This window comes from Syngnathus typhle, linkage group LG20, assembly GCF_033458585.1.
Source record: "Syngnathus typhle isolate RoL2023-S1 ecotype Sweden linkage group LG20, RoL_Styp_1.0, whole genome shotgun sequence".
NCBI lineage: Eukaryota > Metazoa > Chordata > Actinopteri > Syngnathiformes > Syngnathidae > Syngnathus > Syngnathus typhle.
In genome coordinates, this window is record NC_083757.1 from 6,424,772 (window position 1) to 6,446,989 (window position 22,218).

General features: G+C 45.5%; 5 protein-coding genes across 5 annotated transcripts; 2 read left to right on the top strand and 3 right to left on the bottom strand.

The window, feature by feature from the left end:
- Positions 1 to 52: 52 nt before the first annotated feature.
- On the bottom strand, positions 53 to 3,624 carry eif3eb (eukaryotic translation initiation factor 3, subunit E, b). Its single transcript, XM_061267952.1, has 13 exons — positions 3,492 to 3,624; positions 2,822 to 2,939; positions 2,612 to 2,729; positions 2,485 to 2,527; positions 2,296 to 2,400; positions 2,044 to 2,169; positions 1,830 to 1,954; positions 1,373 to 1,499; positions 1,197 to 1,298; positions 961 to 1,070; positions 635 to 737; positions 423 to 557; positions 53 to 258 (listed from the first exon to the last, which is right to left on the bottom strand). The coding sequence occupies exons 1-13, from the start codon at positions 3,579 to 3,581 to the stop codon at positions 220 to 222; spliced, it is 1,341 nt and encodes a 446-aa protein (XP_061123936.1). The 5' UTR covers positions 3,582 to 3,624; the 3' UTR covers positions 53 to 219.
- Positions 3,625 to 6,822: 3,198 nt separating this feature from the next.
- Positions 6,823 to 7,937, bottom strand: LOC133144858 (transmembrane protein 74). Its single transcript, XM_061267837.1, has one exon. The coding sequence runs from the start codon at positions 7,814 to 7,816 to the stop codon at positions 7,190 to 7,192; it is 627 nt and encodes a 208-aa protein (XP_061123821.1). The 5' UTR covers positions 7,817 to 7,937; the 3' UTR covers positions 6,823 to 7,189.
- Positions 7,938 to 9,778: 1,841 nt separating this feature from the next.
- trhrb (thyrotropin-releasing hormone receptor b) lies at positions 9,779 to 12,613 on the top strand. Its single transcript, XM_061266962.1, has 2 exons — positions 9,779 to 11,377; positions 11,445 to 12,613. The coding sequence occupies exons 1-2, from the start codon at positions 10,604 to 10,606 to the stop codon at positions 11,877 to 11,879; spliced, it is 1,209 nt and encodes a 402-aa protein (XP_061122946.1). The 5' UTR covers positions 9,779 to 10,603; the 3' UTR covers positions 11,880 to 12,613.
- Positions 12,614 to 13,089: 476 nt separating this feature from the next.
- nudcd1 (NudC domain containing 1) lies at positions 13,090 to 19,723 on the bottom strand. The gene is made up of 10 exons (XM_061266961.1): positions 19,487 to 19,723; positions 18,444 to 18,598; positions 17,954 to 18,139; positions 17,650 to 17,833; positions 17,351 to 17,551; positions 16,243 to 16,450; positions 16,037 to 16,181; positions 15,847 to 15,972; positions 14,248 to 14,407; positions 13,090 to 13,505 (listed from the first exon to the last, which is right to left on the bottom strand). Exons 1-10 carry the CDS (start codon positions 19,599 to 19,601, stop codon positions 13,216 to 13,218), a joined length of 1,770 nt encoding a protein of 589 aa, XP_061122945.1. The 5' UTR covers positions 19,602 to 19,723; the 3' UTR covers positions 13,090 to 13,215.
- Positions 19,724 to 19,796: 73 nt separating this feature from the next.
- eny2 (ENY2 transcription and export complex 2 subunit) lies at positions 19,797 to 21,304 on the top strand. Its single transcript, XM_061266964.1, has 5 exons — positions 19,797 to 19,976; positions 20,067 to 20,137; positions 20,328 to 20,398; positions 20,488 to 20,562; positions 21,068 to 21,304. The coding sequence occupies exons 2-5, from the start codon at positions 20,070 to 20,072 to the stop codon at positions 21,142 to 21,144; spliced, it is 291 nt and encodes a 96-aa protein (XP_061122948.1). The 5' UTR covers positions 19,797 to 19,976; positions 20,067 to 20,069; the 3' UTR covers positions 21,145 to 21,304.
- Positions 21,305 to 22,218: the final 914 nt, after the last annotated feature.

Here is a 22,218-nt window from a genome sequence, read left to right on the forward strand (position 1 = left end):
CAAGTGGAAGGATTGTGAATTAACAGACAGAAAAAGAACAATATTCCTTAAGTTTGTTTTCCAATGTTTTAATGGTGGTTTGACTTTTTTGGTGTCATGATAACTGCTTTCAGACTATTTGACATGTAAAAGAGCAGGAAACCAAAGCAGGCGGGCGGCTTAATCCATGTGAAAAAATGTGATTATTTTCCGAATGCCACCAGCATCCTTGTTTCCTTTTTAGTAGAACCCAGAGTCTTGAGCGGCCCAGTTTGGCGTCTGTGGAAACCAGGTGAGACAAAATGGAGACATAAGAAAGTGCCCAAATAGACTCTAGTGCACAAATTCTGAACTTGTCACAGTTTGTGGTACATTTATGATTTCAATCATTCATTTTGGTGACATTTTGTGAGTCATGAGCGCATCATTTTGATATGTTTTACCTCATTCCTGTTGCTGTGAGCCACCTTCTTCTCGATGTTCATGGCCAGCATTTGACTACGGAAGGACAAGCTCTTAGTCTTCTCAATGACTTGCTGGTAGGGTGACACGGCGTTGTTGCCCATCACCACGTGGCCCTGCCAGACATAAGAGGCGGCACGTAAACGGTGAGGCGGCGGCTGCTTTAGCCACAGAGTCAGTTGTTGGTGCTCACCAGCTTGGAGTCGATCTTGGCGTCCAGTCGGGCGTTGCGGATCAGATTGACAATCCACCTCTCTGCGTCCTCGGGGGTCATGTTCAACTTGTCGGCCAGCATGCTGTGTGGGAGGGGGAAAAAAATAGCTGAGTTGGTTAAATACTGTTCTACATGTGAAGGTGGTTTAGTTTGTGTTGAATATTTCAATTAATAATTAGGATTTATGTAAGATTGGCATGTTACGAAACATGTTCCTGTTTCGTGGGTTTTGTCGCCCTCTTGTGGTAACTATATGCAATTACAAATCCTTATGTGGAATAGTCACGGATTTTCATTGTTCGCACTTGATGCTGATGCACTGATGGATGCGGCAGAAGGTCTCAAAGATGAAGAGTCGAGCGTTCTCAATGAAGTCCTCCAGACACGCCACCAGAAAGAAGTCATTGATGAGGACCTGGAGGAAAATGACGTCAATCGTGTCAAACAAAAATGCTCGCAGACAACTGAGAAGCCAACAGCGATACATCTGTACTATTTAAGAAAAAATAAAATTATAGAGCAGTGAGTGATGGGCGCTCACCGATTCACACTCCCTCAACTTCTTCTGGGCGCTGTCAAAATCAAAGTTGACGTAGAGACACTCCACAAACTCCGTGATGGGATCCTTGTACGTGTACGACTCCTGCGCAAACACAAGCGCCGATGACTCGCCGTTGCCGACAAGTTTGGCGAAATAAGGGAAATAATTCAAATTACCTGCTGAATGACCTTCACCAAGTCCTTAAGAACTTGTCGCCGCTTGCGCACGTCCTTGTTGGTGATGACGGCGGTAGTCAGGTAGCGCAGGATGTGCGGGCACATGGTCTGAATGGCGTTCAAGTACCTGAAAGCAAGGTTTTCAAATCAATTGAAAAAAATAGAGATATATTTTTGAGAGTGGAATTAAAAACAGACAATGTGGTTGCACAAGTGTGGCAACGTTCAGAAGGAATGAATGAATGAATATTTATTGATCCCCAGGGGTGGGGAAATTCAGGCCCCAGCAGTATTCATACCACAGAGTGGGTATACAAAAGACACAGGCTGCCACACAACGGCGCCACAAAGAAAGCCAAAAAGTGCTCAAGATAAAAGCCATCAAAGCAAAACAAAGCTAAAAGACAAAGGAAAAAAAAAAAAAAAAATCAGATTCAAACTTGTGTTCGGGACTCACTGAGGCTGGTAGAGGAAGAGCTCAATGATGTTGTCCCGGCCTTTGGGGTGATTGAAGAACACAAAGAGGGACCAGTGGATGAGCCAGGTCCTCTGCTGGAGCGACTGGAGAGGTGAGCTCACAGACTGCGCAAGGGTGGGACACACAAAGACGTCAAAATCTTCAAATTGAAGATTCTGTATTTCCACAATAAAAAGCTTCTCTCGTCACTCACGTTGTTGTCGATAGTCTCCCTGAGTCGTGTCAGATCATCCATGGCGTTATCCCAGTTCTGCATGAGGATCTCAGAGGCCAATTTGCCCCACAGGGAACTCAGAGCATTCCTGTCTGTCGACAGAACCTGAAACCCACACATTTCAAAAGTTGTTGTTTAAGGCGACTACCTTCAAATCAGCCTGAAACAATGTCAGCTATTTAATTTTATTTTTAAAATAAAAGTGTTTTTGATACCCCCCCCTGTACTTACCAAAACACGGAAGAAGTAGAGGTACTCAGCTGCACCCGAGTAATTTCCACACTCATACTGGAACTTGGCAAATCTGTACAGCGCGTCCAGGTACTCTTGGCGGAACTAAAGGAATTGCAAAATTCATAAAAACATGCATAATTAGTAGCCCCCCCCCAAAGAAAACATGTGAATCCTCTAAAAGCTCACATTGTGTTTCTCTGTAAGATACTCGAAGAGCATCCTCCCGTCTCTGTTGGACAAATGGAGTTACATTTTCAGCGCTGAGTCCTTAAAAAGTGCTTCTGAATGTCTACAAAGAATATTTTAGAAGGACCTGGTCGACTGCATCTGACTGGTGGTCTCGGGGGCCTCAAATATCTTGACGATGGGCAACGTATCCGACTGGAGCTGCTTGAGTTGAGCCACCACTGTGCCTCTCTTCTCCTTCAAGGCTACCAAACAGGGACGGTTTTCGTTGGTAAATCTGGCACGACTTTTTTCCTAAGCAATGTTGATGATAAGATGATTGGATTTGTCTACTTACAATGTGGGATCTCCTTGTCAGGATAAAGGTTCTTGTACACATCCATGGCAAAATCCACCATGTTGGTGTCGCTGAGGAGGTCCAGCTTGCCTTGGAGAAGCTCCTTTTCATTGTAGATCTGTTGCAAAGCGAAACAAAGTGATGTTAATAAAAATGTATCCAACGCTATGGAGATGTGTTTTAAAAAATAGGGCGAGTGCCAGTTGCCTGAAACTTCGTGGTTTTAGTTTGTGCAAGTTTCGTCATAACTCTATAAGTCATTTCAGTACATATTGTGATGTTCTCTATTAATGACCAATGCATTTTCTTGATTATTTTTTACTTTTATAAAAGCGTAAGCATGCCAGCTGCTCCCACCCAAACAAACTAGACTAAGCTAACGAAGCTAACAAGAGACGACTACTTCCCTCAAAGTCTACCAGCGGTAGTTTAAAGACATTCTTCTGGTAAAGAAATATGCTAAAACGCCATTGTAATGAGTGAACACTACGAAACGGAATAAAATTTACTTATTTGCAACAACTGGCTAACCAACCAACGTGACTGTAAGCTAACGCTCTCTCGGCTAGAGTGGCATCACGCCGGCTTTCAACACATCTCCAGATGAATAACACCGAATAAAAATAGCTACAATGAGTCAAAATGTCAATCGGAATGGAAGTTGACTAACCCCTTTAACAGCAAGGAATTCCAGAAGTGGGAAAACTAAATGCCGGTCGAGAAAATGTGCTATCTTGGTTGTGAGATCGTATTCCGCCATCTTGGCTACTTTGAAAGAAAGAACTTTATTGACAACACACGCGGAGAACATAGCCAAGATGACGTAACATATCGTTGCACTCTTCGATTTTTGTAAAAGATAAATAAATAAATAAATAAATAAATAAATAAATAAATAAATAAATAAATAAATAAATAAATAAATAAATAAATAAATAAATAAATAAATAAATAAATAAATAAATAAATAAATAAATAAATAAATAAATAAATAAATAAATAAATAAATAAACTTGCCTTTGATATTGATCGTTTTCTTTGTGCTTTAGAGGCAACATAATTTAGAACCATTTAAAAACAACACGCGTAATGCAAAAGGATGTGGAAAATAGCGAAGGTAGAATTGTTAATTTTGTTTTCAAACTATGAGCCACCCTACTGACAACGCACAAATGCAGATTAGACTAACAAATTTGAACAATAACTACCTTTCCCCAAACAGCTATTGAGTTTAATGGAAAAATCATTGGCTCCAAACACACAGTGGTTTTGACCTTGACCTAATCCAGGCATATCCAGCTCTGGTGCTGGACGGCCACGTTCTGCAAAAACACTGTTGTTAGAATAATTAGTTTTGCTGAAGCGCTGGTCGGCCTGAAACCGGAGGTCACATATCTTCGCTCAAGCCAACATATCTGCCAGCCAGCCTTGGGGAGTCCTTATACTCTCTTCCTTGTCTTACCTGTGAGAGGCCCTCACTAGTTCTGAACAGAACACCTTTGTTCTTTGTTAGTTCAAGAGAAGTCCTTTCTCTGTTAATTGTTTTTGTCCGAGACAGTTTTTTAGTTATCCCATATTCACTCAATGTTTGTTTAAGTAGACTTCATGCAAGTTATCTCACATCTACTTAACGTTTGTTGGAGTGTATGCACAAGAGGGACATGGCATCCAGGTTTGGAGATTGCAGCCGGGAACGAGGCTGCCAACCATCTAAGAACAGACTCTGCATTCCTGGGGTCACGGATCGGCCAAGGCCATGCGGCCTCGCACCATACAACATTATTAGCTAGCTGAACAGCGTTGCTACAGTCACACCCTCCCCTCCCTTTATTGTAGCAACGCCTCTTGTAACCAGGGCAACCCAATATAAAAAGAGGAGATCATAGTAGGGCAGGTCAGAATTGGTGGAGGAATGAACTGGGCCTTCTACCTAATTCTCCTCGCGAGCAAAAAGAATACTGGTTGTCTTCTCCTCTTTGTTTCCAGCGTGTAATAAATGTCTGATGGTACTTAGACCTGACAACTGTGTTCGGTGACGGAGGATTTTGACTTGAGTAAAAAACACGCTGTGACACTGGCGGGCGACATTGATAAGACACTTCCCCAGGCTTAAGTAACACTCAGAATAAAGTGGTAGAGGTGTTATTAATGCAAAGGGACCCAGTCACTTAAAGCGCTGCTCCAGGTGTGAGTTATAAAGTTCTTTGTGCAAACCAACAAGTCACATGACTCATAGGGTGACTCAGGGTGACACTTAGTTGGATTTATTTCATTCATGCATATATGTCATATTAAGTGGAATAAAAAAAAAAGAGGTGTTGTGAGTTTGCATCACCAGGTCTTGGAGCAGGTCGGCGCCATCTAAAAGGAAAGGCGCTGCCGAGGCTTGAATTGCTGTCTCTGATTGTTATGCCGGCAGACATGAAATCAAAGCTGTGATAAAAAACATCCTCTAGCGTGCGTATACACACACACACACACACACACGCACACACAAACGCGCACACGCAGAGTCATCGGTCAGTGTTAGGTGGCAGCAGGAAATGGAATTGGATTGCTCACGGGGTCAGAAGCTCGGGCGTGGTTGGCGAGCAGCAAGATAAACAGCCTTCAGGGGTCAGCTACTCATCATGGTGGTAGTTCTCAACCTGGCATCTGCAAGCTGTAGGTTAGTGGTTTGCAAAATATTCACAAAACATGTTTATTTACTTACAGAACAAAATTGTGTCCTTGTCAGCACACCAAAAAGTTGATCGCCACGGCAACAGTTAGCAACTTGGAGAAATGACAACTCAGACCATTATGTCTTTAGTTTTGTGAAGATTTACAACATTTGGGCGCCACTGATAATCAGTCAAAGTTGGACCGCCCAGAGGCCTCATGAACTTCCGTTAATGACTTAGTCAATAACGCTTTAGGATGTGGTCGCATAGCAACCCAGGCCCTGCAGCAAAAAGGGAAAGCCACTCAGCTAATCAGCGGATGTTTTTAAAGAAGAAAAGACAGGCGGCGAGCTCGAAAGAGCGTCGGGAATAAAATCACCCTCTTTATCGTTTATCAGCTTTATCCCTCGCGCTCAGGAAGGATTTCCAGTGCAAATCCTGCTGACTGCTCCACTTTTAAGAGGAGATATCGTGGAGGAGGACATATGATGGAATTTAAATACTTCCCAGAAGTCTTAATCAACACGTCTGCCATCCAAATAGCCAAAGAATGAAAAATATTGCCTTGTGACGACCACCTGCTGAGGCACTGCCCACATACTTTACATGTTCCTTCTCCTTATTCCTAGCCATTGTCGCGGTGGAGGGAAGGAGACGGGACATTACCATAGCAACGAGGTCGGCCTGTTGCTACGGAGAAAGCATGGCGAAGGAGGGGGGGGGGGGGTGCAACAGAGAATGACACCTCTGTTTTACACTCGCTTGTTCCTTGACGCGCAAATGTTGAGTTAAATTGTTCAAGTGCCCACTTCCTCAGTCATCTTTTCAACACAAACGCAACAAGGCAAGGTCGCCTCCACATTTGTCATCATCAGAGCCGTGCCTCGGAGATCCAAAGTGCCTTTTAAAATGATCAAGCGGCAAAACTTGACGGTGCTTCAGGAGCTCCAAGTGCTTTTATTAGGCCGTGCGGCTGTCAAGGTAATACAAATGTTTTTCCCCTCGTCAAGTGCTTTTAAAATGTAGAAGTTATATTGTTTTCAAGAGCTTCTGTTTTATGAAAACACACGTTAATGACATAAGATGGAAAGTTTTTGCACCATGCATGCTGAAGCATAAAAACAAAAGAAGTGGGCCAAGAAGGGCACCCTGAGGAACACCAAAGTTGATAGCTTAAGTAACAAGGCAGACTGCAAAGTCAGAGTCCAATTGTTTATACTCATAGTGAACGATCTGATTTCTATTTTGTTCCGTAATAAATAAATACTGACACGTACCAATAATAAATGGATACATTTGATCGACTTTATTGACTGCAACATTGAAAGTCACATGCATTCATTGACAGAAATAATTAATTACAGAGGTTGGTGACACCCAACTGTGACTTGTGAGTCAATGAAGTCTCCACGGGGGGACTTGAATGATGCAAATGGCAAAATTCAAACACCTTTGGAACTGGATTGTCTCCATTTGATATTGATATGCTCTCGAGTCAAATCATTAGGTACACCTGCACAAAACAAAATCAGCTTTTAAATATTAATTTCAATATGTGTTCATTAATGTGGTAGTGGTTTTTTTCTTTTCTTTACATTACTCAGTTTTAATTTGTATGACATCTCCAGGTGTACCTAATAAAGTGCAGACTCCCACTAAAATACAGTGTCTTTAAAGGGACATTAGAAAACAAAGTTTGTCCATTTTAAAACTCAGCTGAGTCGTCAGCAGGTGCGGCGAAATCGGTGCCCGCCGGGTCCGAGTGCCCCCACCCGATGGCCCCGTAAAGATTGTGCTGGCTCTTGGCTGCGTGCGCCAGGGCTCTCCTGCGCATGGTTTCCCCCTTCCACATGGACACCATGAGCAGGCTGGAGAGCAGCACGCCGCCCAGTGTGAGCAGGCACAGGCCAGCGATGACGCAGCGGTCCAGGTGCGCGCCCAGCCGCGCTCGCTCCCGCTGGAGCCGCTCCATCTCGCGCGCAGTCACGCCGTCCTCCTTTTCGGGGCCGTGCATGTCCCGAGGCACCACGTACGAGATGGCCACGAGCGAGATGCCCGTCACCAAGCAGGAGACGGCGGCGATGAAGCCGTAGTCCACGGAGCCCTCCGAGGACAGCTCCGAGTAGGAAAGTTCTTCCTCTTCTCCTTCGTCGTCTTCCTCCACGCAGAATTCACTCAAACTCTCCTCCTGTGGGTCTTCACCCGACATAGGGAAATGATCCTCGGCTGGGATCGGGCTACCCTCCGCGAAGGGACCCGGTGCGGTGGTGCGCGGCTGCGTCCCCGGGCTGGTCGTCACCCCCATGGATGAAGGAGAGGAGGAAGCGCGCATGGAGCCAAAGTTTGCAAAGTGGGGCTCATCTTATGCACAGTTCACGAAAGCAAGAGGAGTCGAGCGTCATTTGCACAATCTCTTCTGGTTCCGCCGCCTTGTCAATTAGTGAGGAGCTGGTGGCGGGCCCCTCCCACGGACTCCACGCGGTGTCTCATAGCAGCGCGATGAAGCAGTCAGCACTCAAATTGCCTGCTTGTACTGCAATATTTCAAGTCGACGCCTTGTCACAAAAGATTTGGGATGGATTCATTGCAAATGATCACCCACTCACATTCAAGTTGCTCTGCAGTGACCAAAGTAACCAAAATTCAGGGCCAAACATAAATAAAAGAAAAATAATAATATATTAGAATAGTAATTGAAAAAAATATATATATGCTGGTACTGCGATGCGCTTCATGGCCTCTAAGGGGCGGGGTGGGGTGGAGCAGTGCAATTATTTTTTCAAGGTGTTCTATGAGCCCCCACTTTTCTAAACACGACATTTTGATCAATATTTTGTTTGTGGTATTAGTGTTAAGCAGATTATGTCAAGCCTTGTTCGCAATGCGAGCCCGAGGGTACTTTGAAGTCGGTTTCATCGGACGGCAGGGGGCGTTGCGACATAAAATGTCGGCCATCACCCGAGAATGATTTCACGCGGCAGCGCCCCCTGTTGTGGTCTAAAAGTGACTCAAAATACCCTCGGGCTCGCATTGAGAACAGCTCACCTGTTTTCTGTTTGGTCATGTGACTTGGCTCACACGTCAAAAACAGCCAGTATGCTAATAATATGCAAATATGTGTTTACATCTCATTCCATGTCACTTTATGAAAATAAAATCTCAGTTGCTGATGTTAAAAAGTAAAAATAAGCTGCAACCCCATACTGTGGCGTGAAAAATGGAGGATTTTCGTTTTGCTGAGCTGCTTATATAAAAACCCTCTTGCATGTGTGTGGTTGTTGCAAATGTAGGTTACACTTTGCCAAAGGTCGAGCACACGTTCTGCCGTGGAAGAACACTTTGTACTTACTCTCTTGTGCACGATTGGACACGGCGCATATTTTACTTGTCTGTGCAGAGGTAAACGGAGGAGGAGATTTGCGCTTTTCTGCTTCATTTGGCATCTTGCTGCAAGTGGGAAAGTGCCGCAAAGTCGCACAGCTTCTTTTTTGCAGCTAGAAAAAAAAAAAACGATGACGACAGGTTCTATTTCTAAGCTCCATTACAATAGGTCTGATTTTGTATCAGTGAATGCAAACCAAAGTCCCCCAGAGACAGAAAGTGGCAGTATATTTACATACATTAAAAAAAAAAGTGGGTCAAATTGACCCAAATAGCAGATTGGTCCAATTCGAGCCAACAAGGGTTATTTTTGTGTCAGCAGTTTGAATAGCTTCCAGGGGTGGAAAGAATATATATATATTTTTGTATAAAACATTTATTGAAATGTCATCCTTCAAATGCCAAATTTTAAAATTTTAAATATATTAGTTTATTGAAATGAAAATGATTTGACATACTAAAGTACGTGTAAAGTCAGAATCCTTAAAAAGCAGAAAAATTATAGTAAAAAAAATCAAGTACAATTGACCCTATAATTCCTTAGGGAAGAAAAAGTATCCCATTTTATTTCCAATTAAAGGTTTAGGGAAAACAATCACGAGTATTTCAACGAGGCTTTTTAGTATTCCCAGATTGATGACGTATATTTAATGCGCTATTCATCTTTGTCCAGTAGGTGTCAGTAAATACCTTGTAGACATATATCGACCTTCAGAACTAACTTCCAAAAGGCATGATGAGAATTAAAAGCATTCAAGTGCACGTTTTCTGCAAGGTGAGCGTTGCTTGGATGTGAAATACCTCACCTGCTACTTTTGTGACTTTCAGCGGGGAAGAAGTAAAGCCGAGGCCTTTTTGCTGCGCGGCTCTACCTGAGAAGCGCAAAAGAAACGACGCTCGTGATTCCAAGAATAGCGTTTGTCATTTTCCTGAGTTCTTATCTGGCGTGTGTGCACAGTTGGTGTGTGGGCTCGACCGCCTCCACACTCGCTGGAAGAATCGTTTTATTAAAAAAAAATAATAATAATAACAGCTGGCGTGCTTCACTCGTTGCCAGCCATGGACTCAATTATTAAAGGAAAAGCTACAGGGTCAATCAAAAACTCTTGTGTTGAAAAAAACGTTTTGGACCAGGAACACACAGAAAATTGAGTTGAGGGGCTCGCTTGATATTGTGTGGGCTGAGTTACCGGGAATAAGCAGTCATCCAAATATGGCCAAGAGGAAGAAGAAACAAAGTTGCGTTCTACATGACGTCATGGCTGCGTGCGTAATAAGGGTCGGAAGCGACGGAAGCGGGCATGTGGACTTTTACGCACAGCGCTCTGATAGCGGAGTGGTGAGGAAGGAGGCGGACTTTTACGCACAGCTCCGATGAAATGAGCACTTGAACGCCAAGCTTCGACGGAAAAGGACTTTGCTGGAATGTTTCCGAAGGGACTTTAAGGCACGGCTTTGATTTGGTGGCAAGGAGGTGCCACTCGTGAAGAAATGGACTTTTGCGCACAGGTTTTTGGTCAAATAACAATTTTGAGGAGATCGAAATTTACGCACAGCTCTTGGCTTTGGGGGCTTGGAGGAGGACTCTAGCGCGCACATCCAGTTCCTGCTCTTATGCGTGCGCGCGCCAGCACACCATCCCGGCGCTCGCGAAGGATGCACGCTGCGTGGAGAGCCCGCTGATCACCTCCATCGCTCTTAAAGAAAGAGAGAAAAAAAATCACTCACCCAAGGCCAAATGGAGAACTCGACCAATGAGACTCTGGGCGTGTGGACGGACTCGAGCGTGGCGTACAAAGCCATCAGCACGGCGCTGCTGTTGCTGATCTGCTCGGCTGGTGTGGTGGGCAACGTGATGGTGGTGCTGGTGGTGCTGACCACCAAGCATATGCGCACGCCCACCAACTGCTACCTGGTGAGCCTGGCCGCCGCCGACCTTATGGTGCTGACGGTGGCTGGCGTGCCCACGGCGGTGGAGGGCGCAGTGGGTTCTTGGGTGTTGGGCCGCTGGGGGTGCTTGTGCATCACCTACCTGCAGTACCTGGGCATCAACGCCTCGTCTTGCTCCATCGCCGCCTTCACTGTGGAGAGGTACATCGCCATCTGCCATCCCATCAAGGCGCAGTTCCTGTGCACGCTGTCCCGCGCCAAGAAAATCATCCTCCTGGTTTGGACACTGACGTCAGCCTACTGCGTCATGTGGTTCTACCTGGCCGACCTGCAGGTGCTGGTTTACGACAACGCCAAGGTGATGGCGTGCGGCTACCGGGTACCCCGGAAGCTCTACCTGCCCGTCTACTTCCTGGACTTCGGGGTGTTTTTCGTGGTGCCGCTGTTGCTGAGCGCCGTGCTGTACGGGCTGATCGGACGCATCCTCTTCATCAACCCTCTTCCCTCTAACCCCAAAGAGCGGCAGCGGCTGCAGCGGCACGACAACAATCATCGTGACGAGGCTAAGAGGAGCTGCAGGAACTCGAGGCACTCCAGCTCCACCGCCGCCTCTCGGAGACAGGTGAGAACTTGAGAAGCACCGCTGAGAGCGAGCGAGCCCGTTTGTGACACGTGCTATGCCATGCTAGGTGACCAAGATGCTGGCGGTGGTGGTGATCCTATTCGCCGCGCTCTGGATGCCGTATCGCACCCTGGTGGTGGTCAACTCCTTCCTGGAGCGTCCGTACCTGGACAGCTGGTTCCTGCTCTTCTGCCGGTTATGCGTGTATCTGAACAGCGCCATCAACCCGCTCATCTATAACGCCATGTCACAGAAATTCCGCGCCGCCTTCCTCAAGATCTGCCGCTGCGGGGCCTCCGCCAAGCCGGCCGGCGCTTATGGCGTGGCGCTGAGCTACAGCGCCGTCAAGGACTCGTCGGTTGCCGAGAGCGTCGAGCGCTTCGCCACTGATGTGGAGGAGGTGACTGTCACGGATGGGTTGCTGGCAGAGCACAAAGCCGTCTTTGCCGCATCCTCCTCGTCTCCCTCTTTGGGGAAAGCCGACTTTGAGACGGCCTCTTGAGCTTCTCCACGGACCCGACCTGTAACGAGCCAAGGCACATATTTTACATCCCAAAAAGGGTCAAATTGAATTTGCTAGCTATTATCATGATACAGTCGATGTAACCTAGCTTCTGTAACAGCAACAGAATGTGTTGAATGTAAATTTGTTGTGATTGTGCCTTTTTCCTGATTGGCTAAAAGAACTTACCCAACTAACTTGTTGCTCCGGGAAACACCTCTTCACCCGGACATTTCCGTTTTCACCCTCACAGGCGTTGAGGCAGACTCAAGAAAGCCATTCACCGTCTCCTAGCAACCACCTCCCTGATTGACGAGATGCTAATGAAGGCAGCCTGTAATTGAAGCAGTCACGCATGTCGAAAAAAAAACAACAACGCTGTTTCATGTTTACGTATGAGCATCGGGTGGCAACTTGTTTTTTTTAAAATGTATTTTCCTGAGCTGAGAAAAGCGTCTTGTTCAGCTGTCGTTATTTCTAATGAAACCGTTCGATGTAATTGGCCGTTGCTAGCAGCGGGAGACGCTACGGAGGATGTTGTGTTGCGGCCGATGAAGACTGCTTTATCGCCCGTGTGTGTGTGTGTTGGTGCAAGATTGTTTTAATGTGTGTGACTTGTGTAAAAAAAAAAAAAAAGTATTTTTCTATGGATTACTGGCCATCACAGATACATGGATGTGGTTAAATCGTGCTGCCGTTGTTGTTGGGACGTGGAGCTGTTTTGTGTTGCTAATAAAGATGCTTGTGAAAGTGAGACTGCGTCTTATTTATTTTCAGATTATACATGCAAGTTATGTTGGGCGCTCAACGTTGCCGTTTCTGCTGCCGCAAAGACGTCCAATCGCTGAGGTGCAGCGCATTGGACGTGCGAGGTGAAAAAGTGCAGATGGGGAAAAAAAAAAAAAAGGATCTGTCTGAGGCGAGGGATGAGGTGAGCCTCCGTGGACGACGTGCACGGAACTTCTATTATGAAGCCGCTGCGACGTCTCGGATACGTGAGGGAAATGAGCGAGCGGTGACTCTGAAGGCCTGTTCGGGCCCGCTAATAAATAGAGGCAGGCGGGGAGGCGAGATCCAATTGTACGCCACTAATGACATTACACGTGGCTTTTCCACAACACACACAAAAAAAAGGAAAGAAGAGCAAGGATGTACATGATCTTCTAGCAACATCTAGAAATAACAACCAATACGGAAAACTAAAAACAAATGAAATTTGAACAAATTATTTTTATTTATTTATTCTTTTACATTGCTTAATTGAGTCGTTGAGTACAAAAGTTGTCCAGCCCCCGGACGACACTTTCCGTCCAAGGCGATCCATATTCATTTGATTTTAATAATTATTAACCTTCAGCACAAAGAGATTGTCAGCGGTGAGGGCAAAGAGCCTCTCGTCGGTGGCCCTGAAGCCCAGCACGACTCGGTCCGTGTCCAGGCTGGCCACCTGTTGCTTGGCAACCTGCCCTACCTGCCGGCCTTGCTTGCGGTTGAAAAGGACGCCGTTCACCGGGGACGGTTGACGGTAGATGAAGGCGCGGCGTAGGCACTCGCACAGCGAGGCGTACGAGAAGTTGGGGGCGCACGTGGAGAACTTTCTGTCCCGCTTGGACGCCTGCACGTAGCCTGAAAAAAAAAAAAGAGACACAATTAGGCTAGCATGCTAAGCTAATATCAGGAAAATCAATACATTCATATTTGTTTTTGATAAGTGAACTTGTATTTGAAGAAAATGGATCAAACGGGTGTCGTGTGACAAATACAAGGACACAAAGGTTTCAGTGGGCCGCAAAATTAATTATCTTCCCCTTGAGAAAAAAACAAAACTGATTAGAGCGAGTCCTCCTTGCAGACCTGCCAACGTCGACTCTTCTGCTTCCGGATTAGAATGTGTGCCAAAAATGTAGTTTTTCTGAGATAATTTAATTGATGTTTTTTTTTTTTTTTGGGATACATTTTAAAAAAGCATTTCATTTAGTCTAATTTCTAAACTTAATCTTGAAATTCGTGAGCACAACCAAGCACACTGCTGCACATTTGCACTTCATATCAAATTTGGATCTCCACGTTTGCCGCAATTAGCAAACGCAAGATGGCAAGTGTGCCCTCCGACCGCTCTCCACATTTCACGAGCAAATTGACGGAACTAATGAAGATGCGGCGGGCCTCAAATGGAAATTAAAAGCGCTGGCGGCGGCGTGGGCGGTCGGTGCTTCATTACGAGGGATGACAAAGAAATATTACCCCACGTTGAACGAGCGAAATTAATTTACACGCTGTTAGTTACTTTCGGCACGTGTTGACATCATGGAGCTTAGTTTCGCTTGAGATCTAATGATAACGAGTAGAACCTTTGGGTCCTTTTTACCCAGGGCGTTGAAGGTGGCCACGTGCTCCCACATGTCGGCGGGCTGGTCGGGCCGCGGCTGCCACAGTAGGGCGTCTACGTCGTGGCGCAGGCATAGGCACGGCATCTGGGTCGGGTCCACGCTTACGGTGAACAGGTACTGATGGCTGCTGAGGTTCACCTGCAGCGGGAGGGTGGGGCAAAAAGCACCCACAAAAATGGTTTAGCAACCAATAATGGGCTAATGCTCAATGTCGTCGAATTATTGCTTGGCGACCGCTCTACAATTGTGGTGGTGGTACTCGATACAAAAGCTTACAAAGACGATCGAAGGCCGACAATACAAAAGAATGTTTTTAAACCGGTGTGGGTAAAAACAGCAGTTGGCCGTCACGACCTTCGAACTCAATAGTTCTCTGTCTCGCCTGACCTGGTTTTGGTAACCTTGCATAATTCCGATGAAAGAGCCATTTTTTTACGGTTTTACAGAAAAAAAAAAAGACCAACACATAAAATATCAGAGGAGGAAGTTATTTGCGTTTGGTAAGCATCTTGAGAAGTTGTTGTCATGGTGCTTGGTGTTTTTATTTGGCAGTTAATCTTGCGTTTTACCGCCACCTAGAGGGATGGAGTGCAAAAGCAATCTCCAGCACTTTGAACTTCCCATCACCAGACTAAAATCAGGAACAACATTTTTTTTTTTCCTGTTTGTCTGGCTCTGTTTTCAAGCAGATAGGATGAGGCTGAAGCCGGCAAGTTCATCTAGTTCATCAAGAACAAAGAATTTCTAAATGAAAAGGATCCGCTACAATTTCAAGATGAAAGCTCTTTTTTTACAGAAGAAAAGATACATTAGTACTGACACAAAGAGCGGCCGGAAGAAAAATGGCAAGATAAGCCTCCTCGAATGAAGTTGCGCTCACTGAGTCACATGCTGGCACACGCAGCGGCCGCCTGCTTATTTGCGAGCAACATTAAAGGGCTTTTCATTTTTTGCCGGAAGACACAGCATCGCTTACATTCAAGCTAATGATGAGCCTCTCATTCATTAGGCCCTCAAGTGGACTCCCGTGGGAGCTTTGTAATGGACTCTGAAGCAAACAGAGAGCGGGCCATTAGCCCTGGACATCATTCAGACTCCCCCACGCACCCTCCCATTCTTAAAAAAAAAAAAAACTATAACTGAAAGAGCACACCATATCGCTTGGGAGTCACATGTTTCCGCCGAATGCTGAGCCGAGACCAAACATGTGACACGTTGTTCACCTTGGGGGGAACGTGGCAGCGAGAAGGTCACCGGCAGCCTTTTTTGCTGTCAGGATGGATGGAAGCTCCTCGAACAAAACATCCATTTTGAGCTCAAAGCAATAAACCATAGACGGAGGAGGCTGGGAATGACAAAATATACCTCCATGCGACGTTGATGTCGGTATGAATCATACTAAAATGCCTGCCATATAAAAGTGCCTGTGCTGTAATCTGATTACATTTCCAATTTAAATCAGATCCGCTCTTCAGTGACGGATGTTGAAAAGCGATTTCGCGGCTGGGGTCGAGGGAGCAAGATGGCAAAGGTGGTGGAGCTGGAGTGTTTATTTAGCGCTCGAGGCGAGTACTCACCACCTGAGTGGTCTTGAGCGACTCTCCGTCAAAGTGCATGAGGCTGGAGGTGTCCTCGGGGAAGCCGTCGCAGTCCTCCAGTTCCTGGGAGTTGCAGGCCGGCTTGTCCGGGTCAGGACCGGCGTGCTGGGGAAACAGCCGAGACTTATTTAGAGTGTAATTGAAAAGTTGGAGGGGAGTTGCGGCTCACCACGTCTTGGGAGGTCAGATGCGTGAGCCTCTCGTGGATGAGGGCGGCCTGCTCGTCGCTCATCACGTGCTCGCCCCGACGATCGCCCGTCACTAACTCGGGCCACATGGGACCTTGGGTGCGCTTCTGCAGATTGACCTCCAAGCTGCAGAGAGGCGACCGATGGTTAAATCGAGGCTTCCGTTGAAAGCGGCGAGCCCATTTACCTTTTGTCGTCTCTGAGGAGCCAAGCGGAGGCCTCGGGGTCGACGGAGGCGTACAGCTGGCCCTCCAGGAGGGGCGGCGAGCCCTGCACGCCGACGCTGAGGGTGTCCGCCGTCAGCCGGAAGAGGACGGCGTCCTTGCTCACGCCTTCGGGCAGGCGCACGCTGGCCGTGATGTCGTCCGACGTCTGCTGCCAGAAGTAGACGGGATCTGCGTCGCGGGCGGGAGAGATGTTTACTTCACACTGCTAAGCACTTTGGCTCCTTCTTAATGAGTCATATTGGGCTCGGGCTAATTATCCCATTCATCAGACATCCAGACCGGAATATTTAGCTAAATTCAATTATTGACTTTCCCCTTCAAGCAATAGCAACGTTTTGGTTTTTCCTTTCTTCGATTCTTGGCAGCTGAGCGGCGTCAGGAAAGCTTTTAACCTAACATCGGGATGCATTTCTTTTTCTGGGTCGCTTTCTCTCGCCGGGTCGCCGGAGGATGAACGCTTGTGATTATTCTTTGTCATCCCGGAAACATCATCATCATCATCTTGAGCGAGAGGCAGGCTCCGACTCGAGTTGCGAACCGTAAAACTCATTTCTGTGATCCTTGTGAGAGCACTTAAAGCAGGACAAAAATACCAAAGTTGATGGCGCCGTTCTGTACTTCGCCAGTCACGGCTTTTGATCACAAAGCAATCTCTGTGTCGTCTGACTTTGATTTACACTTAACTGCATCAATATTCGATTTCATAAAGAACACATACCGCTACTAATTAGCATACCAATAGTGGAATGATATCTGTTCTTTTTCTTTTTTTTTTTTTTTGCTTGGCTTTGTTTTTTAACATGTGAGTCCAATGTGACCTTGTTTGCAAAATTTCACCCACAAAAAAAAGTTGACAATTTCTCATATTCATGAAATAACCTCAATTCATAATGGGGGACAAGGTGGACAGAAATGTTGTCATGGCGATGTGCTTCCAAAACTGGAAATAGTGAGACTGGTGGACAGTCTGCCTAGCATGAGTAACGCCCTTAAAGACAACAAAATGTACATCTGCTTGCTGTGACTAACCACATGCCATTTAAATTAAAATGTTTGTCTTCTACCCACCTGGCTTCTCCACCTCCATGTCTTGCTCATTGGCCGCCGGCTGCGGCTGCCCGAGGGGCTGGCCGTCCACGTGCGTGAATGCGAAGGGCCTCTCCGACGCCACCATCAGGCCGTCGCCCTGCGGCGTCACGGCGGCGTAATGAGGCACCGATTTCCCCCGGAGGAGCCGCCGCTTCGTCACTTTGTATTTCTTCTCCACGCCTGCGAGGAAACAGGAAGTTATGTGACATAAACGGAACCTTTTGAATCAAAATGGCTGACACCCCTCTGTTGTTTATTATTTCCTTTCCCGCACGCACCTTGCGTCGCCGCGTTGGCGACCGAGATCCACTCGAGTATCACCGAGTAGCCGCTTCCCGTCGTTTCCTGAGGGTCCTTAACGACACGGAGCAGCAGGACCTCCAGCGTGTGGGCGCCCCCCTGGACGTGGGCCACGCTGTGGAGGACAATAAACGGCTCTCCCAGGTCCTCGCTGAACAGGGGCTGCATTCAAACAATTAGTAATAAGTGGGTAGGAAAAGTCAACACTCCCCCTGTTCAACTTCATCCTGGCATTTGAAGAAGGGTGTGTAGACTTTTTCTCTCCACGCAAGGTGCACTAACCTCCCACTTTCCGTGGGCGGTGTCTCCTCGCTTGCAGGTACGGAGCAAATAGAGTCGTCCGGCGCCGTCAGAGAGGGCGGCCCAGGTGGCCGAGGTGAGGCTGAGGGAGGGGCACACGCGGTTTTGTCGACGCTCTGGTTCGGTAGCGAGGCGGAACACCTCCCTCGGCTTGCCCAGCACAGTGTCCTGCAACAGAAAGATGACGGCAAAAAAGTGTGTGTTTAAAAAAAGGAAGTGAACCAAGACTTTCCACTTTGGAGATATTTGCAGATAATGTGACGCTGCCACACCCACGTCACTTAGTGACAGATGGATACGTCTTTCCTGTTGCCGCGGCAACAGGTCCCGGGTGCAAAAGCGCATCCGGCATGTGGTGCTGTTGCTCACCACCTGCTGGTGAGTCAAAGGCATTGACACCTCGATGCAAAATGATCAAGCGTGAGGGATTGTGGCCAGAAAACACGCACACACGTCGTCATCGAAGGCCTACCAGCGTGACGGTGAGACTGAGCACTCGCCCTTTGCAGTCCACAAACAACACGCTGTCTTGGTACCAGGGGTCCAAATGGAGGTAATTGTACATGCCGAAGGCACGCATGTGTTCTAGAGTGTACTGGCAATCCTTCAATGTCACCTCCTCGACGGCTGCATACAAACCAGAGAGCGGAAAGGTCAAGGGGAGTAAATAGGCGAGGGAAATGTCAACAAATTTACAAAAGCTCTGGGAAATAATGATATATTTTTAAAAAAAAGTATTTTTACTATGACGACTTGAGTGATATTTTTGGGCAATAGCTGAAAATCGTACATTACCATTTTGCATTTCTGGCTATTCATGCTCTTCATGAGATGACGTCATTGTTATTTACATTTACTATGAGCTAAGGGGGAGAAAATCATCACCATCTTGACAAAAGAATAATGTGACCCAATTACAATGAGGGCACTTTTATTCACAGGCTGGACAAATAGTGCAATTTACATGATGAGTCACCTAATAGGCCTGATTAGAGGTTAATTAGCTAATTAGATTTGCCACACATTATGAAATCATCTAATCTCATTTGGGCGATTTACCGCAATTTTACCAAAACTTTAGCACAATGCATTTTATTTTAACTTTGTCCAAGGCATTAATTCAAAGAAAAAAAAGTCACAAAAATTCTTAAAGGCCATGAAAATGTCACATTTAGCAAGTCCAACCCTAATTATTTTATCTGTATGAGTATCAATATTCATGGTAACCAATCCGATGATGGTTGATAACAATCAATCAATATTCAATATTAAATTCTGTAGTGTCCCACACACCACGACAAGTTTGCATCAATTTATAAACTTATTTTGTGCAATTTCTGCAAAATGCAGTATTACTATGGAGGCGGATAAGTCAGAATTTAGCAGCCTTCGTGAAATTAAGAAACGTGTTTCATAAATATAAAAGTCATAAATATAAATGAAATTTAAATGGAAAATGAGGTATTTGTGTGCACTTTGTGCCTTGTGGAGGTTTTATGCTAACTTGCAGCTTACCAGCGTCCAACTCAACGTTGTACGTCGGTATTGGGTCCAGGGATAGCCGGTAACTCTCGAAGTTGGGATCCAACAGCTCCCGATTGACCTTCAGGGTATAATTTGACGTGGTCATGGTGTCTAATTTATAATTCAACTGTCAAGATTGCCGGATATGTTTTTTTTTTAAGGAGAAGGAACGTTGCCATTCACTAGTGACGCGCTCGATTTTTGTTTCCAGTCGGGGATATTTGAAACCGGACGAGGTAATGGGAAGTTGAGACGCCAGTATAATTTAATCTAAAAACAAACCAAAGCAGCCATGACTGTAATTATGTAACATGTTACATATAAGATATAAATCTGAATTAATATAAAGTTGTTTAATAACATTTTATTTGTTGGACAGCAGCGGTGGAGCGGAACGAAAATAGTCGGGGCGGCATTCTGGCCGGTGCGTTATTAACAAGGGACAACGTGCTCCCTAGCCGATCACAAACACGAATAAAAGGTAAACCCACGCAAATTTCCGATCTGATTAGCTTTTTTACATCGCCAAAATAATATTTGTGCGTGCTTATTTTCTATTATTCTCTGTCAGATCATGAGCAAAGACGCCCAGATGAGGGCTGCTATTAACCAGAAGCTGATTGAAATGGGCGAAAGGGAGCGGTGAGGAAACCGCAGTCATTTACAATCACAAAACACGATCCTACTATACCTGAGTAGATTTATTTTGGTGTCTTACCACTTTTTACTTTTACCTAAAATAACTCAATGTTACCCAAGTCTTTTTTTTGCACAAGCGTCTGTACTTGCACTTCGTTCAGGGTGTGAATACTTTTGCTACCTCTGTTTGCAGGTTGAAAGAGTTACTCAGGGCAAAGCTGGTAGAATGCGGTTGGAAGGATCAGCTGAAGGCGCACTGCAAAGGTACCGATTCTGACTGGGGCTTTTTTTGTCTATTCTTGTTAAACTGGATGGGTTTAAAATGTTTAATTGCACCTCGCCTCTTTGAGCAGACGTGATCCGAGAAAAAGGCCTGGACCATGTCACAGTAGAAGATCTTGTCAACGAAATTACACCTAAGGGCAGAGGTAATGCACACGTGATCACAATCGAATCTACCCAGACGCTTAAAAATTAGATAAAAATGACATAAGGAATGATGCAATTAACTAACTATTCATCCATCCATCCATCCATCTTCTGTACCGCTTTATCCCCACGGGGGTCGCGGGCTTGCCGGAGCCTATCCCAGCTGTCATCGGGCAGTAAGCGGGGGACACCCTGAACTGGTTGCCAGCCAATCGCAGGGCACACAGAGACGAACAACCATCCGCACACGCACTCACACCTAGGGGCAATTTGAAGCGCTCAATCGGCCTACCAAACAAGTTTTTTGGGATGTGGGAGGAAACCGGAGTACCCGGAGAAAACCCACGTGAACACGGGGAGAACATGCAAACTCCACACAGGGAGGGCCGGAGGTGGAATCCAACCCGCACCCTCCTTACTCTGACGTGCTAGCCAGTGCGCAACCGAGCCGCCCGTGCAATTGACTAACGATTTTTAAATTATTTTTTTTCCTCTTTCCCGCAGCACTGGTTCCTGACAGCGTGAAAAAGGAGCTCCTACAGAGAATCCGAGCGTTTCTAGCGCAGCACGCAGCCTTGTGAAAAGCATTGCTGTCCACTTTATTTTTTATTTTAGCGAGATCGATGGATCCATAGGTAAAATCCAGACTGAGGTTCATTTGTGTTGTTTTCTTCTTTTTTTTTTTAAGTTTGTTATGCAAGCAGTTTTTGGAGAAAATAAAAGTCATGCCTATTTTGGTTATCAACGTTTCTTTCGTGTCTTTCATTTGACGCCAAATTAATTATATATCTTCTAATGGATGCAAAAACGTGACATGTTCTCAGACATGTCATGTGTTGTTATTGTCTCTTTCTGACAGCAAAGACAGACAGAAATGCTGCTGCCTTTTGTTCCACGGCATCTTAAAGATGTCTTATGTAAGATGTTTTATTTCCACTGATAGGTCCTCAAGTTACATAACAAAAGATCATCCAGTACTGTATGTCCCTGACGGTGGCTCCAAAAAGTCTACACCCCCCCCAATCAAATGCCAACTTTTTGTGCTGCTCTTACTTTTTCATTCCATCAGATTCATATTTGTGTTTAACTAATCCACAATATGAGCATTTACATTAGCAAGAATCTTGTAAAAAGTCATGTAAAATTTATTTGGGGGGGGGGTGCACCCCCCAGATCAAGCTGACAGATCTCAAATCAAATAATTATTTTATCATAGACAAATACAACCAAAATTGACAATAACATACACTTGAAAAATACTGTGTTGGATAATTGCTTAAATACTATAATTTCCTTCGAAATGGTAAATTAAAAAATGAGAATTTCTTACTTTTTTTTGCCAAAACTTTTTTTTTATACATTTTGGGGAAGATAAAGGTGTGTAAACTGTTTAATGATTATTCCTTTGAATTTTACTTCAACTACTTAAACTGACTACAATTAATGACATACATAAAATTAATTTAGATTGAACTATCTTATAATTAATTAATATTACAAGAGCTAAATGACTGAAATGAGATCTTTTACGAGATTTTACCAAACCCTCGATAATGTAATGGCTTCGTGGAGTGTCTTCCTACAAGAATGCTTTGACTTTTTTTGGCAAAGAATTTCCAAACAATTCCAGATAGCGCTTTAAATAGCTTTTGGAG